Source organism: Stegostoma tigrinum, chromosome 25 (assembly GCF_030684315.1).
Source record: "Stegostoma tigrinum isolate sSteTig4 chromosome 25, sSteTig4.hap1, whole genome shotgun sequence".
Classification (NCBI taxonomy): Eukaryota; Metazoa; Chordata; class Chondrichthyes; order Orectolobiformes; family Stegostomatidae; genus Stegostoma; species Stegostoma tigrinum.
The window spans coordinates 5,528,134-5,543,841 of NC_081378.1; the positions used below are offsets into that span (position 1 = coordinate 5,528,134).

Here is a 15,708-nt window from a genome sequence, read left to right on the forward strand (position 1 = left end):
TTTATTTTTATTCATTTGTGCGATGTGGGTGTCACTTTGTGGTGTAGCATTTATGGCTCATCTCTAAATGGTGATGACCCACTACAGTCCATGGAGAGGGAGGGTTGAGTGCGCCTATGGTGCTGTTAAGAATCAAATATCCTGATTACGTTACTCCAAAATCATTATTGCCCACTGCATCAATATGAAGGGTTTCTACTTCCAAGGTTGATCATTTAAACTTATTTTGTGAGACTGCTTATATCCTAATAGACATGGGGAATAGTAACAGGCATTGCTGTTTCCTGTTCCCATATTCAGACTGTAGATTTGAAGCTGATCCCAGATGAAAACTTGGCTGCTGCCATTTTGCCATCTTTTGCTTAAAGCAAATGCCATTCTGGTCTTTACTGCAAGGGGTTTAAAGTACAGGACTGAAGAAGTCTTGCTGCAGTTGTACGGGGGATTGCTGAGACCATATCCGGAGAATTCTGTGCCCTTTTGGTTGTCACGTTTAAGGAAGGCTATATTTGCATTGGAGGTGAAGATTCACCAAGTTGGACCCTGGGATGAGAGAGTGTCCTATGATAAGACCCTGAGTAAGCTGTGTCCATATTCTTTGCTGCTGACAGAAATCTGAGACAATCTCAGTGAAACCTATAGGATACTGTAAATGTTTGACAGGATAGATGCTGCAAGATTGTTTCCACTGGTTGACAAATCTGGAACTCGGAGCAGATTCTTGGGCAAAGGGCAATCATTTAGGACTGAGGTGAGAAATCTCTGCACTTACGGGGTTGTGATTCTTTGGAATTCTGTACCCCAGAGGGTTGTGGTTGCCCATCATTGTATATACTAATGGCTGGGAGAGACATTTTTTAAGGAAATCGACAGATTTGGAGAACATTCAGGAAGGTGGAGTTGAAACTCAAGATCGATTATGACCACATTGAATGGCAAAGCAGGTTCAAAGGGCCGAACAGTGTACTCCCACTCCCTGTCCTTATGGAGTGCTACGTTAACCTGAACAGCAAAAATTATTGTCTTGTGCAGCCACCACTCTTTTGTGACTGAATGCGGATAGCAAGACTTTCTTAAAACAGCCTTGCATTCCATTTATGAATAAATCAACATCTGAAAAAACTATTAATTTGAGAAAGCAGAAGTTTGTAGTTAGCTGAAAGGCACTGGATTCACCGTGTATATTAACACATCTGACATTGTTCTTAGAACAGTGGCTGGGAGGTAACCTCAGTCTGTGTAAAATTGGCCTGTACTGTCTAAAATTTAGAAGAGTTGAGAGGCAGCTTCGTGCAACATTCTAAGCCGTTTTCTCAGGGAGATGATGAGATGCTGTTTCTGCTGGCAGTGGAAAATTGCAGAATAAGAAGGTGAATGTTGTAGGATTGAGATGAAGAAAAATATCTTTGTTCAGATGATTTAGAGTCTTTGGAATTATATATTATAGAGAGCTGTGGTGTTCAAGCGTTAGTTATATTCAACACTAGGATTCATAGACTCTTGAAATCCAACGGATTTGGGGATCAAGCAATGAAAAGGGAGTTGATGTAGAAGATCAGCCATGATCATATTGGATGGCTTGATGGGCTGAATGACTTACTCTCGCACCTTATGTTCTTATAATTTGAGCTTTCAAACTAATAACTTGTTTTTGTTGCCTCCCAACATTTAGGAGTAGCTGTACTAGCCGTGCTAAAAAAAACTCTGCACTACGACTGTTTGATTATGGTGAAACAGTTCAGGCCGCCAATGGGATGCTACTGCCTGGAACTACCAGCAGGTGATGTTGTAGGTGTTTGAACGTACTCACCGTTATGTTAATTTAACTGCAATGGCTTTGAGAAGACTCTGTGAGAATGGTATAAAAAGTCTCAACTATCGTCATGCCCTTCTGAAATTCCTGCAAATTTTGTTATACTAGGCGCATACGATGTAGGAGCAAAGGTTAGGCCATGCAGCCCATCGAGTCTGCTCCACCATTTCATGAGATTGCAGCTGATCTAATAATCCTCAACGCTACCTTCCTCCCCTGTCCCTGTAATGCTTGATTCCCTCTCTGGTTGAAAATCTGTCGATCTCAGTATTGAATATACTTCGTACCCCAGCTTTGACATGCCATTGCAGTAAAGAATTCCACAAATTCACTACCCTCCTGCGAGAAATTCCTTCTCATCTCTGTCTTAAATGGGACCCTCACTCACTCTGAGATAGTGCTATCTGGTCCTGGACTTCCCAGAACAAGAAATCATTTTTCCATATCTCCCTGTTCAAGTCCCCTAATAATCCTGTATGTTTCGTTAAGATCTCCTCTCAATCTTCTACATTCTAATGAGTACAGACCAAACCATGTTAATCACTTTTAGGATAATTCCTCCATACCTAGCATTAACCTAGTGAGCCTTCTCTGGACTACCTCCAGTTTCTTTCTTACGTATAATGGGAACAAAAATCCATTTGCTACCCTTAACAGAAGCTTCTCTTTTCCATATGTTTTGTTTCCAAGTTCCGTTTTTCTAGCATGGGGTAATGGGTGACTGCTGTATTGTTCCCAAAGTTGCCTGTGTGTCTCACTTGGTGGGGGGCGTCACACTCGGATTGAAGTGCCACTCTAGGCATTGAACACACAGTCTGAGCTGTAACTCCAGTGCAGCACTGAAGATGTCCTGCATAATAGTAGATGCCGTCATTCAGATAAAACATCAAACTTATGTCCCATTTGTCTGTTCTAATGTTTGTATAATACCTCGTGGTCTTATTTTGAAGAAGAGTGGAATTTACTCCTGGTCCTCAAGGCATTATTTATCCCTCAATTAATATCACAGAACAATTATCCTTGTCATCATCACTTTGCTGCTAGTTAGGCCCTTGGTTGCTATATTTCCTACATTACAATCATTAAATACTTAATTAGCTGGAATGAGCTTTGGGGCTTCCTGTTTGTGAAAGGCAAGTGTTGATAAATGCAAGTCTTTCTTTCTTTCAAAGTTTCTGATGCATGTTCTGAAGTAACAATAAATACAATGTGTGTAAATTGAGCAGAACTGAATGCTGGAATTTGCAGTAATTTAGTTATAAGGAGCATCCTTGCTTGGAGAGCAGGCACAGATACGGTGAATTGCTTTTTCTGTGTCAGACTAGACGATTCAGAATTGTGGGATTGCTTCAATGGGAATTGTAAGAAAGCCGTACTGATAAAACTGCTGGACCAGGTTGTCTTTTAGCTATCCATGATTGTACGTAAGGTGCTAATTTGAGACTTGAGACTTTAGTGAATTTTGCTTTACTGTGCATCAGATCACTCTTTGACCCAGAAATGTCTGAATTGGAAAAGCGTCCTCACCTAAACACCCTCACTTTGAATATGAATTTTTTTTTCGAAAGGTCACGTGGATGCCATTTTGCAAAGCTTGACTTAAAATAACAATAAGCTAGGAACAGGAGTAGGCCACTTGCTTCCTCAAGCCTTGCTTGCCATTTAACAAAATTGAGGCTGATCTGAATGTAAACTCAACTCGACGTTCCTACCTACCTTGGACAACCTTTCGCCCCTTTCTTACGATGAATCCGTCACCCTCTGACTTTGGCGTGTTCAAAGTATTCTGCCTTTTTAGGAAGAGAGTTCGAACCACTTACAATCAATCCTGAGAGGAAAAAGGTTTCAGAAACAGAAATCACCGGAAAAGTTTAGCACGTCTGGCAGCATCTGGGAAGAAAAATTAGAGTTAATGTTTCGGGCCGACGTTTTCTTAGGTGCCGTCAGTTCTGAGGATCACTGGACCCAAAATGTTAACTCTGTTTTTTTGTCTTCACAGATGCTGCCAGACCTGCTGAACTTTTCCAGCATCTTCTGTTTTTGTTCCTGATTTACAGCATCCGCAGTTCTTTCGGTTTTTAGAAAAACAGTTTCACCTGATTCTGTCTTAAATGGGTGACCCCTTATTTTCAAATGATGACCCAGGCTCTGGATTCTCCCAGAGAAGGAAACATCCTTTCAATGTTCACTTTGCCAAACCCTCGTGCCCCCCAGAATTTTTTGTTTCAGACCAGTCCTCTCTTACTCTTCTAAACTCAGGGGTATCCAAGCCAAGCCTGTCCAACATTTTATCTGAAAAAATTTCTCTGAACTGCTTCCAATGCACTTAAATCTTCCCTTATTTAAGGAAGCTAATAGTGTACATGGTACTCCAGAAGTGTTTTCACCATATCCTGCATAACTGAAGGAAAATTTTATATTTGATTCCCCTCACAATAAAAGGTAACATTCTGTTAGTTTTCCTAATTACTTGCTGTTTTTGCAATCTATGCGTTTGGACACACAAATCCCCCCTGCATCTCAGAGCCCTGCAATCTGTCACCATTTAAATACTATTCTTCTTTTAGTGCTTCCTGTTAAAGTGGACGACTTCACATTTCCCATATTAATTCCATTTACCAGATCTCTGCCTACCTACCTGACCTATTTATGTTCTGCTGTAGCCTCGTCATGCCTCCTAACTTTCCTATCTTTGTGCTGCAAGCACAATAACATTCAAATCATTTCTATAAATTGTAAACAACCGAGGTCCCAGTAACCGATGCCTATGGCACAGTACTTGTTCATTCTTGCCAACCAGGCACTGTACCCCATTTCCTACAGTGATATTTGATGCAGCATGTTTTGAAGAGCTTTTGCTCGTTGCACTTTTTTTTAAAAGGTTGTTGTGTGAGAGAAGGAGCAGTATTGTAGATTTTTTCTTTAGTACACAGCTGGTTCTCTGAACAAAGAAGCTCAAGACGACTCTTAAGTGAAACTACTAAAGCTGGGATAATTTGATTGAAGGTCCAGAAATCCAAGTCAACATAAATAGTATACCATATTGGTCTGATGTTTTTAATCAAATATACAACATTTCATGGTGAATTGAGAGATTTAGTAACATTATAGGGCAGTGTCTGTATTTTGATTTGGTGAACCACTGCCTAGGTAAGACCATAAGAAATAGGAACAGGAGTGGCCTGTTCAGCCCGTCGTGCCTGCTGTGCCATTCAATAGGATCATGGATAATCTGAAATTCCACACATCCACTTTCCTATGTTTCCGCCAGAACCCTTGATTCCACGACTGATCAAGAATCTATCTGTCTCAGCTTTAAGTAAACACAAGGACTCTGCCCTCACAGCGCTGTGTGGCAACGAGTTCCAAAGACGCTCGCCTTCTGAGAAAAGAAATTCCTCGTCAATCTTGGTCTTAAATTAGTGCCCTTTATTCTGAGACTCTATGCTGTCTGGTCCTAGACTCCCCCATGAGGGGAATCATTCTCTCAATATTTACCCTATCAGGTCCATTAAGAATCTTGTACATTTCAATGAGATCACCCCTCATTCTTCTAAACTTCAGTGAGTAGAATCCCAGTGTGTTTAAACTCTGCTCAGGAGACAATCCTTCCATACCAGGGATCATCCTTGGAAACCTATGAACTGCTTCCAATGAAATAATGTCTTTCTTTTAATAAAGGGAGAAAAACTTCTCCATTGTGGCCTCAGCACTGATCCCTGTGGAACATCACTGGTTACAGGTCACCAACCTGAAAAAGAACCCCTTATCCCCATTTGCTGTTTCCTGCCCATCAGCCAATTGTCTGTCCATGCCAATATATGACCTCTAACACCATGGGCTCTTCTCTTATGACTTAACCTTTTGTGAGGTACCTTCCTAATGACATCTGAAAGGACAAGTACGATACATCTACTGGTTCCACTCTCCCTCTATTCTGTTTGAGATGTGTTGAAAAGTTCCAGTAAATTGGTCAGACAGTATTCCCCTTTCATGAAACGATGCTGACTTTGCTTGGCTGCGTTGTGATTTTCTAAATGTGCTGCTAGTGCTTCCTTAGTAATTGATTCCAATGTTTTTCCAACAGTAGACATTGTAGGCTAAAAGCCCTACATTTGCATGCTTTTTTCTTCCCTCCCTTTTGAATAGTGGTGTCACTTTGGCAGTTTTCCAGTCCTCTGGAACTTCTACAGAATCCAAGGAATTTTGGAAATTAAAACCAATGCATCCACTATCTCTGCAGCTGCTTCTTTAGAATTCTTGGATGCATGTCATCAGGGCCAGGGGACTTACCTTCCCTTGGAACCATTGGTTAGTCTAATATAGGTTCTCTATTGATGGTGTTGGTACTTAATTTCTGTCCCATATTCTTTAGTTTTAATGGAATGTTCCATTCTAAAGATTGAAGCAAAGTATCTGTTTAACTCCTCCGCCATTCTCTTGCACCCCATAGCTGTATCCTTCGATTCATTTTCTTATGTTCACTTTGGTTGTATGCTTTCATCTCAGGTCTCATAGATGATGGTGAAACTGCAGAAGTTGCTGCTTTACGGGAGCTTTTGGAAGAAACTGGTTACAGAGGAGAGATTAGTGAAGCAACTCCAGGTTTGATTTTTGTTAAGAAAATAATCTTTCACAGCATCTGGGAGTGGCAAAGCCAACACTTATTGCACAGCCTTAATTGGTCTCTAGAAGGTGGTAAGGGGCCACTTCTTGAACTGCTGTAGTTTGGGTGGTATAGGTATCCCCAGAGTGTTGTTAGGATGGGAGTGCCATGATTTTGACCTAGTGCTGATGAAGGAACAGTAATATGTCTCTCCAAGTCAGGATGGTCTGTGTCTTGGAGGAGAACATGCAGGTGGTGATATCCCCACATATAAAGTCATTAAGTCATACAGCATGGAAACAGACCCTTCGGCCCAACCAGTCCATGCTGAACATAATCCCAAACTAAACTAGTCCTGCCTGCCTGCTCCTGGCCCATTTCCCTCCAAACCTTTCTTAGTCATATACTTATTCAACTGTCTTTTAAACATCGTAATTGTACCCACACCCACCACTTCCTCAGGAAGTTTATTTCACATTCGAACCACCCTCTGTGTAAAAAAAATTGCCTTTTTTTTTTAAATCTCTCTCCTCTCACCTTAAATATGTCCCGCCTTGTCTTGAAATTAAGGAAAAGACAATTACCTTCAACTCTATCTATACCATTCAATTTTTATAAACTTCCAGGACACCCCTCAACCTCCAATGCTCCAGTGAAAAAAGTCCCAGCCTATCCAGCCTTTCCTTTAAAGCTCAAACGTTCCATACCCAACAACATCTTGGGAAATCTCTTCTGACCCCTATTCAGCTTGATAATATCCTTCCTATAACTGGGCAACCAGAATTGGACATAGTATTCCAGATTGTCCTTCTGGATGGTGGAGGTCAATATACAATGAATACTATCGCTCCCAACGTCACTACTTTTGAAATGTCACTCTGTTGTGCCATTTGAAATGAGGGGAGCAGATGGTCTAGTCATCTTTTCATTAAAGTATTAAACCAAAGACCCAGGTAATGTCCTGGGCACCTAGGTTCGAATCCTACCATGGCAGTTCCTGGAATTTGAATTTCCTTTTCATTCACTTATGGAACTTGGTTATTGCTGGCTGGGTCAACATTTATTGCCTGTCCCTAGTTGCCCTTGAGAATGTGGTGTTGAATGGCCTTCTCGAATTATGCAGTTTCATGTGATGTAGGTTGACCCATAATGCCCTAAGGGAGGGAAATCTAGCATTTTGTCCCAGTGATACTGAAGGAACCGCGATATATTTCCAAGTCTGGATGTTTTTTTCTTCTTTATTCATTCACAGGATGAGGGTGTCGCTGCCTGGGCAAAATTTAATGTCTCTCAGTAATTGCCCAGAGGGCAGTTAAGAGTCAGCCACATTGCTGTGGGTCTGGAGTCAGATATAGGCCAGACCAGGTAAGGATGGCAGTTTCCTTCCCTAAAGGGCATTAGTGAACCAGATGGGGTTTTTCTGAAATTAACAATGGATTCATGGTCATCATTAGATTCTTAATTCCAGATATTAATTGAATTCAAATTCCACCATCTACGGCGGGATTCGAACCATTCCTTTATTGTCTCTGGGCCAAAATCCTGAATTCCCTCCCTAATGGCATTGTGGATCAACCCACAGCAGGACGACTGCAGCGGTTTAAGAAGGCAGCTCACCACCACCTTCTCAAGGGGCAACTAGCAGCAGAGCATTAAATGCTGGGCCCAGCCAGCGATGCCCACACCCCACAAAATGAATTTTTAATATATAGTCCATGCAGTACACTGTAAAGCTGAATAAAAGTTTCTGGGGGCTTTTAAGCTACTTTTTTGGCTCAGTAAAAGTTTGGAATGAAGAGTCTCATGATGACCATGAAACCTTTGCCAATTGTGGGAAAATTCAATCTGATTCACTAATCCCCTTTGGGGAAGGAAATCTGCAGTGCTTTCCTGGCCTGGCCTACATGTAACTCCAAACCAACAGCAACGTGGTTGACTCTTTCCTGCCTCTGGGTAGATGGGAATAAGCATTAACCGTGGAAATGACAGACCAGTCAGTCTTACGTCTGTGGTCAGCAAGGTTTTGGAAAGAATTCTGAGGGATAGGATTTATGACTATTTGGAAAAGCATAGCGTGATTAAAGGGAGTCAGATGGCTTTGTGAGGGGCAGGTCATGCCTCAAATCTTCTAGAGTTCTTTGAGGAGGTCAGGACACAGGTTGACGAGGATCGAGCAGTGGATGTGGTGTACATGGACTTCAGCAAGGCATTTGATAAGGTACCCCACGGCAGGCTCATTCGTAAAGTCAGGAGGTATGGGATACAGAGATAATGGGAACTGCAGATGCTGGAGAATCCAAGATAATAAAGTGTGAAGCTGGATGAACACAGCAGGCCAAGCAGCATCTCAGGAGCACAAAAGCTGACGTTTTGGGCCTAGACCCTTCATCAGAGAGGGGGATGGGGCGAGGGTTCAGGAATAAATAGGGAGAGAGGGGGAGGTGGACCGAAGATGAAGAGAAAAGAAGATAGGTGGAGAGGAGAGTATAGGTGGGGAGGTGGGGAGGGGATAGGTCAGTCCAGGGAAGACGGACAGGTCAAGGAGGTGGGATGAGGTTAGTAGGTAGAAAATGGAGGTGCGGCTTGAAGTGGGAGGAAGGGATGGGTGAGAGGAAGAACAGGTTAGGGGGGCAGAGACAGGCTGGGCTGGTTTTGGGATGCAGTGGGGGGAGGGCATGATCTGGGCTGGTTTTGTGATGCAGTGTGGAGAGGGGACGAACTGGGCTGGTTTTGGGATGCGGTAGGGGAAGGGGAGATTTTGAAGCTGGTGAAGTCCACATTGATACCATTGGGCTGCAGGGTTCCCAAGCGGAATATGAGTTGCTGTTCCTGCAACCTTCGGGTGGCATCATTGTGGCACTGCAGGAGGACCATGATGGACATGTCATCTAAAGAATGGGAGGGGGAGTTGAAATAGTTTGCGACTGGGAGGTGCAGTTGTTTATTGCGAACCAAGCGGAGGTGTTCTGCAAAGCGGTCCCCACGCCTCCGCTTGGTTTTCCCAATGTAGAGGAAGCCACACCGGGTACAATGGATACAGTATACCACATTGGCAGATGTGCAGGTGAACCTCTGCTTAATATGGAAAGTCATCTTGGGGCCTGGGATGGGGGTGAAGGAGGATGTGTGGGGCAAGTGTAGCACTTCCTGCGGTTGCAGGGGAAGGTGCTGGGTGTGGTGAGGTTGGAGGGCAGTGTGGAGCGAACAAGGGAGTCACGGAGAGAGTGGTCTCTCCGGAAAGCAGACAAGGGAGGGGATGGAAAAATGTCTTGGGTGGTGGGTCGGATTGTAGATGACGGAAGTGTCGGAGGATGATGCGTTGTATCCGGAGGTTGGTGGGGTGGTGTGTGAGAACAAGTGGGATCCTCTTTGGGCGGTTGTGGCGGGGGTGGGGTGTGAGGGATGTGTTGCGGGAGACGCAGTCAAGGGCGTTCTCAACAACTGTGGGGGGAAAGTTGCGGTCCTTGAAGAACTTGGACATCTGGGATGTGCGGGAGTGGAATGCCTCATCATGGGAGCAGATGCGGCGGAGGTGGAGGAATTGGGAATAGGGGATGGAATTTTTGCAGGAGGGTGGGTGGGAGGAGGTGTATTCTAGGTAGCTGTGGGAGTCGGTGGGCTTGAAATGGACATCAGTTACAAGCTGGTTGCCTGAGATGGAGACTGAGAGGTCCAGGAAGGTGAGGGATGTGTTGGAGATGGCCCAGGTGAGCTTGAGGTTGGGGTGGAAGGTATTGGTGAAGTGGATGAACTGTTCGAGCTCCTCTGGGGAGCAAGAGGCGGTGCCGATACAGTCATCAATGTAACAAAGGAAGAGGTGGGGTTTGGGGCCTGTGTAGGTGTGGAAGAGGGACTGTTCCACGTAACCTACAAAGAGGCAGGCATAGCTGGGTCCCATGCGGGTGCCCATGGCCACTCCGTTTGTAGGAGTGGGAGGAATCGAAAGAGAAGTTTTGAGGGTGAGGACGAGTTCGGCTAGGCAGATGAGGGTGTCGGTGGAGGGGGACTGTCGGGCCTGTGGGACTGGAAGAAGCGGAGGGCCTTGAGGCCATCTGCATGCAGGATACAGGTGTATAGGGACTGGACGTCCATGGTGAAAATGAGGTGTTGGGGGCCAAGGAATTGGAAGTTCTGGAGGAGGTGGAGGGCGTGGGTGGTGTCATGGACCTAGGTGGGGAGTTCCTGGACCAAAGGGGAGAAAATGGAGTCCAGATAGGTGGAGATGAGTTCAGTGGGGCAGGAACAGGCTGAGACAATGGGTCGACCAGGGCAGGCAGGTTTGTGGATTTTGGGAAGGAGATAGAAACGGGCCGTGCGGGGTTGGGGAATAATCAGGTTGGAGGCTGTGGGTGGGAGGTCCCCTGAGGTGATGAGGTCATGGATGCTGTTGGTGATGATGGCTTTGTACTCGGGGGTGGGGTCATGATCGAGGGTGCGGTAGGAGGTGGTGTCAGAGAGTTGGCGTTTGGCCTCAGCGATGTAGAGGTCAGTGCGCCATACTGCCACTGCGCCACCCTTGTCTGCAGGTTTGATGGTGAGGTTGGGGTTGGAGTGGAGGGATGGAGGGCTGCCCGTTCTGCGGGGGAGAGGTTGGAGTGGGTGAGAGGGGTGGAGAGGTTGAGGCGGTTAATGTCTCGACTGCAGTTGCAGATGAAGAGGTCGAGGGAGGGTAGGAGGCCTGGGGGTGGTGTCCAGGAGGAGGACTTGTGTTAGAAGCGGGTGAAGGGGTCAGTGGAGGGAGGGTTAGGCTCCCCTTCTCCCACTGCATCCCGAAACCAGCCCAGCTTGTCTCTGCCTCCCTAACCTGTTCTTCCTCTCACCCATCCCTTCCTCCCACCTCAAGCCGCACCTCCATTTCCTACCTACTAACCTCATCCCACCTCCTTGACCTGTCCATCTTCCCTGGACTGACCTATCCCCTCCCTACCTCCCCACCTATACTCTCCTCTCCACCTATCTTCTTTTCTCTCCATCTTCAGTCCGCCTCCCCCTCTCTCCCTATTTATTCCAGAACCCTCACCCCATTCCCCTCTCTGATGAAGGGTCTAGGCCCGAAACGTCAGCTTTTGTGCTCCTGAGATGCTGCTTGGCCTGCTGTGTTCATCCAGCTTCACACTTTGTTATCGAGGTATGGTATACAGAGTGATTTGGCTGACAGGAGGCAGAGAGTGGTTGTAGATGGTAAGTATTCTGCCTGGAGGTCAGTGCTGAGTGGTGTCCCGCAGGGCTCTGTTCTTGGGCCTCTGCTCTTTATAGTTTTTATAAATGACTTGGATGAGGAGGTTGAGGGGTGGGTTAGTATGTTTGCTGATGACACAAACGTTGGAGATGCTGTTGATAATATCGAGGGCTATAGCAGGCTTCAGCGAGACATTGACAGAATGCAGAGCTGGGCTGAGAAATGGCAGATGGAGTTCAACCTGGATAAATGTGAAGTGATGCATTTTGGAAGGTCGAACTTAAATGCTGAATATAGGATTAAAGGCAGGATTCTCGGCAGTGTGGAGGAACAGCGAGATCTTGGTGTTCAAGTGCATAGCTCCCTCAAAGTTGCCACCCAGGTGGATAAGGTTGTTAAGAAAGCATATGGTGTTTTGGCTTTCATTAACAGGGGGTTCGAGTTTAAGTGCCGCGAGGTTATACTGCAGCTCTACAAAACCCTGGTGAGACCACACTTGGAATATTGTGTCCAGTTCTGGTTGCCCTATTATAGGAAAGATGTGGAGGCTTGAGAGGGTGCAAAGGAGGTTTACCAGGATGCTGCCTGTACTAGAGGGCTTGTCTTATGAGGAGAGGTTGACTGAGCTCGGACTTTCCTCTCTGGAGAGAAGGAGGAAGAGAGGTGACCTGATCGAGGTGTACAAGGTAATGAGAGGCATGGATAGAGTCGATAGCCAGAGACTTTTCCTCAGGGCAGGATTGACTGCCACGAGGTGTCATAGTTTTAAGGTTTTAGGAGGAAGGTGTAGAGGAGATGTCAGAGGGAGGTTCTTCACCCAGAGAGTTGTGAGTGCATGGAATAGTTTACCAGTGGAAGTCGTGGAAGCGGAGTCATTAGTGACATTTAAGCGACTGCTGGACATGCACATGGACAGCAGTGAATTGAGGGGAATGTAGGTTAGGTTGTTTTATTTTTGGATTCGGATTATTCCATGGCACAACATTGTGGGCCGAAGGGCCTGTACTGTGCTGTACTTTTCTATGTTCTATGTAAGCAATAAATTATGGCATAGCCAGCAAAGACCACATGCCATGAATAAATAAAACAAAATAAGATGGAAGTGAGCATTTGTTAAATCCTTTCCAAATTTTATTTATGCTTACTTTTACATATACTGTCAAAGATTTTCTTGTAATGCCAAGGAAGTAAATTAGTCCTTTTAAAGAGAACTTGGCAAATTCTTACAATTGCAGATCTGAGCGCATTTCCCCATAACTGATTAGTAGGTATTCCGAACCACTTACAAACTCCTGATATAGCTTGGTGGCCATAGAGCGTCAGAGGGATTACCAAATCATTCCTTAAATTGGTCAGTTTTGTTCTTCCCTTCTGCTCATGGTTTGACCATGTCTGGATATGACATGTTTAATGGACCCAATGTGTTTTAGAATGTAAAATGTGAGGCTGGATGAACACAGCAGGCCAAGCAGCATCTCAGGAGCACAAAAGCTGATGTTTCGGGCCTAGACCCTTCATCAGAGAGGGGGATGGGGGGAGGGAACTGGAATAAATAGGGAGAGAGGGGGAGGCGGACCGAAGATGGAGAGTAAAGAAGATAGGTGGGGAGGTAGGGAGGGGATAGGTCAGTCCAGGGAAGACGGACAGGTCAAGGAGGTGGGATGAGGTCAGTAGGTAGCTGGGGGTGCGGCTTGGGGTGGGAGGAAGGGATGGGTGAGAGGAAGAACCGGTTAGGGAGGCAGAGACAGGTTGGACTGGTTTTGGGATGCAGTGGGTGGGGGGGAAGAGCTGGGCTGGTTGTGTGGTGCAGTGGGGGGAGGGGATGCAGTAGGGGAAGGGGAGATTTTGAAACTGGTGAAGTCCACATTGATACCATATGGCTGCAGGGTTCCCAGGCGGAATATGAGTTGCTGTTCCTGCAACCTTCGGGTGGCATCATTGTGGCAGTGCAGGAGGCCCATGATGGACATGTCATCAAGAGAATGGGAGGGGGAGTGGAAATGGTTTGCGACTGGGAGGTGCAGTTGTTTGTTGCGAACCGAGCGGAGGTGTTCTGCAAAGCGGTCCCCAAGCCTCCGCTTGGTTTCCCCAATGTAGAGGAAGCCGCACCGGGTACAGTGGATGCAGTATACCACATTGGCAGATGTGCAGGTGAACCTCTGCTTAATGTGGAATGTCATCTTGGGGCCTGGGATGGGGGTGAGGGAGGAGGTGTGGGGACAAGTGTAGCATTTCCTGCAGTTGCAGGGGAAGGTGCCGGGTGTGGTGGGGTTGGAGGGCAGTGTGGAGCGAACAAGGGAGTCACGGAGAGAGTGGTCTCTCCGGAAAGCAGACAGGGGAGGGGATGGAAAAATGTCTTGGGTGGTGGGGTCGGATTGTAAATGGCGGAAGTGTCGGAGGATAATGCGTTGTATCCGGAGGTTGGTAGGGTGGTGTGTGAGAACGAGGGGGATCCTCTTGGGGCGGTTGTGGCGGGGGCGGGGTGTGAGGGATGTGTCGCGGGAAATGCGGGAGACGCGGTCAAGGGCGTTCTCGATCACCGTGGGGGGAAAGTTGCGGTCCTTAAAGAACTTGGACATCTGGGATGTGCGGGAGTGGAATGTCTTGTCGTGGGGGCGGAGGCGGAGGAATTGGGAATAGGGGATGGAATTTTTGCAGGAGGGTGGGTGGGAGGAGGTGTATTCTAGGTTCCCTTGTTCCTAGACTCTCTTGTTCGCTCCACACTGCCCTCCAACCCCACCACACCCGGCACCTTCCCCTGCAACCGCAGGAAATGCTACACTTGTCCCCACACCTCCTCCCTCACCCCCATCCCAGGCCCCAAGATGACATTCCACATTAAGCAGAGATTCACCTGCACATCTGCCAATGTGGTATACTGCATCCACTGTACCCGGTGCGGCTTCCTCTACATTGGGGAAACCAAGCGGAGGCTTGGGGACCGCTTTGCAGAACACCTCCGCTCAGTTCGCAACAAACAACTGCACCTCCCAGTCGCAAACCATTTCCACTCCCCCTCCCATTCTCTTGATGACATGTCCATCATGGGCCTCCTGCACTGCCACAATGATGCCACCCGAAGGTTGCAGGAACAGCAACTCATATTCCGCCTGGGAACCCTGCAGCCATATGGTATCAATGTGGACTTCACCAGTTTCAAAATCTCCCCTTCCCCTACTGCATCCCTAAACCAGCCCAGTGCATCCCCTCCCCCCACTGCACCACACAACCAGCCCAGCTCTTCCCCCCCACCCACTGCATCCCAAAACCAGTCCAACCTGTCTCTGCCTCCCTAACCGGTTCTTCCTCTCACCCATCCCTTCCTCCCACCCCAAGCCGCACCCCCAGCTACCTACTAACCTCATCCCACCTCCTTGACCTGTCCGTCTTCCCTGGACTGACCTATCCCCTCCCTACCTCCCCACCTACACCCTCTCCACCTATCTTCTTTACTCTCCATCTTCGGTCCGCCTCCCCCTCTCTCCCTATTTATTCCAGTTCCCTCCCCCCATCCCCCTCTCTGATGAAGGGTCTAGGCCCGAAACGTCAGCTTTTGTGCTCCTGAGATGCTGCTTGGCCTGCTGTGTTCATCCAGCCTCACATTTTATTATCTTGGAATCTCCAGCATCTGCAGTTCCCATTATCTCTGTTTTAGAATGTGTTGGGATAGTGAGAGGTATACTATATAACCTGCACCAATTATAAGTAATTTAAAGGTCATTCATAATTACATCTGTAAAACGACTTTGCACAACTGTAGCAAGTTGCAAAATTCCAGTTGAATTTGAGAAATTTCTAATATAGCTTGAAAATCCTCACTTCTTACAGATTTATGTCTGGATCCCGGATTAACCAACTGCACAATGCAGTATGTAACTGTTAATATTAATGGCGATGATTCAGAAAACCTCCATCCGAAACAGAGGCTGGGTAAGTGGATCAGCCTTCTATATAGTGTTTGCTGTATTACTCCTTTGGTACAGGGCAAAGTTGCCATAGTTCCACAGGATCATAGGACTGCCTTCCGATGAGAGACAGACAAATGGTGGTGAGTTTTACATGAAGGTCACCACACCCCAAGTGAGGGGTGAGGTCAAGAAGAAGGCAGGA

General features: G+C 46.5%; 1 protein-coding gene across 1 annotated transcript in view; it reads left to right on the forward strand.

Annotated features, from left to right (window-relative positions):
* nudt5 (nudix (nucleoside diphosphate linked moiety X)-type motif 5) overlaps positions 1–15,708 on the forward strand; it is a 29,477-nt gene that overhangs the window by 8,163 nt on the left and 5,606 nt on the right. The window contains exons 5-7 of the mRNA XM_048554040.2: positions 1,673–1,780; positions 6,323–6,418; positions 15,427–15,528. Of these exons, the coding sequence (XP_048409997.1) occupies positions 1,673–1,780; positions 6,323–6,418; positions 15,427–15,528 (306 nt within the window). The remainder of the gene's footprint in view (positions 1–1,672; positions 1,781–6,322; positions 6,419–15,426; positions 15,529–15,708) is intronic.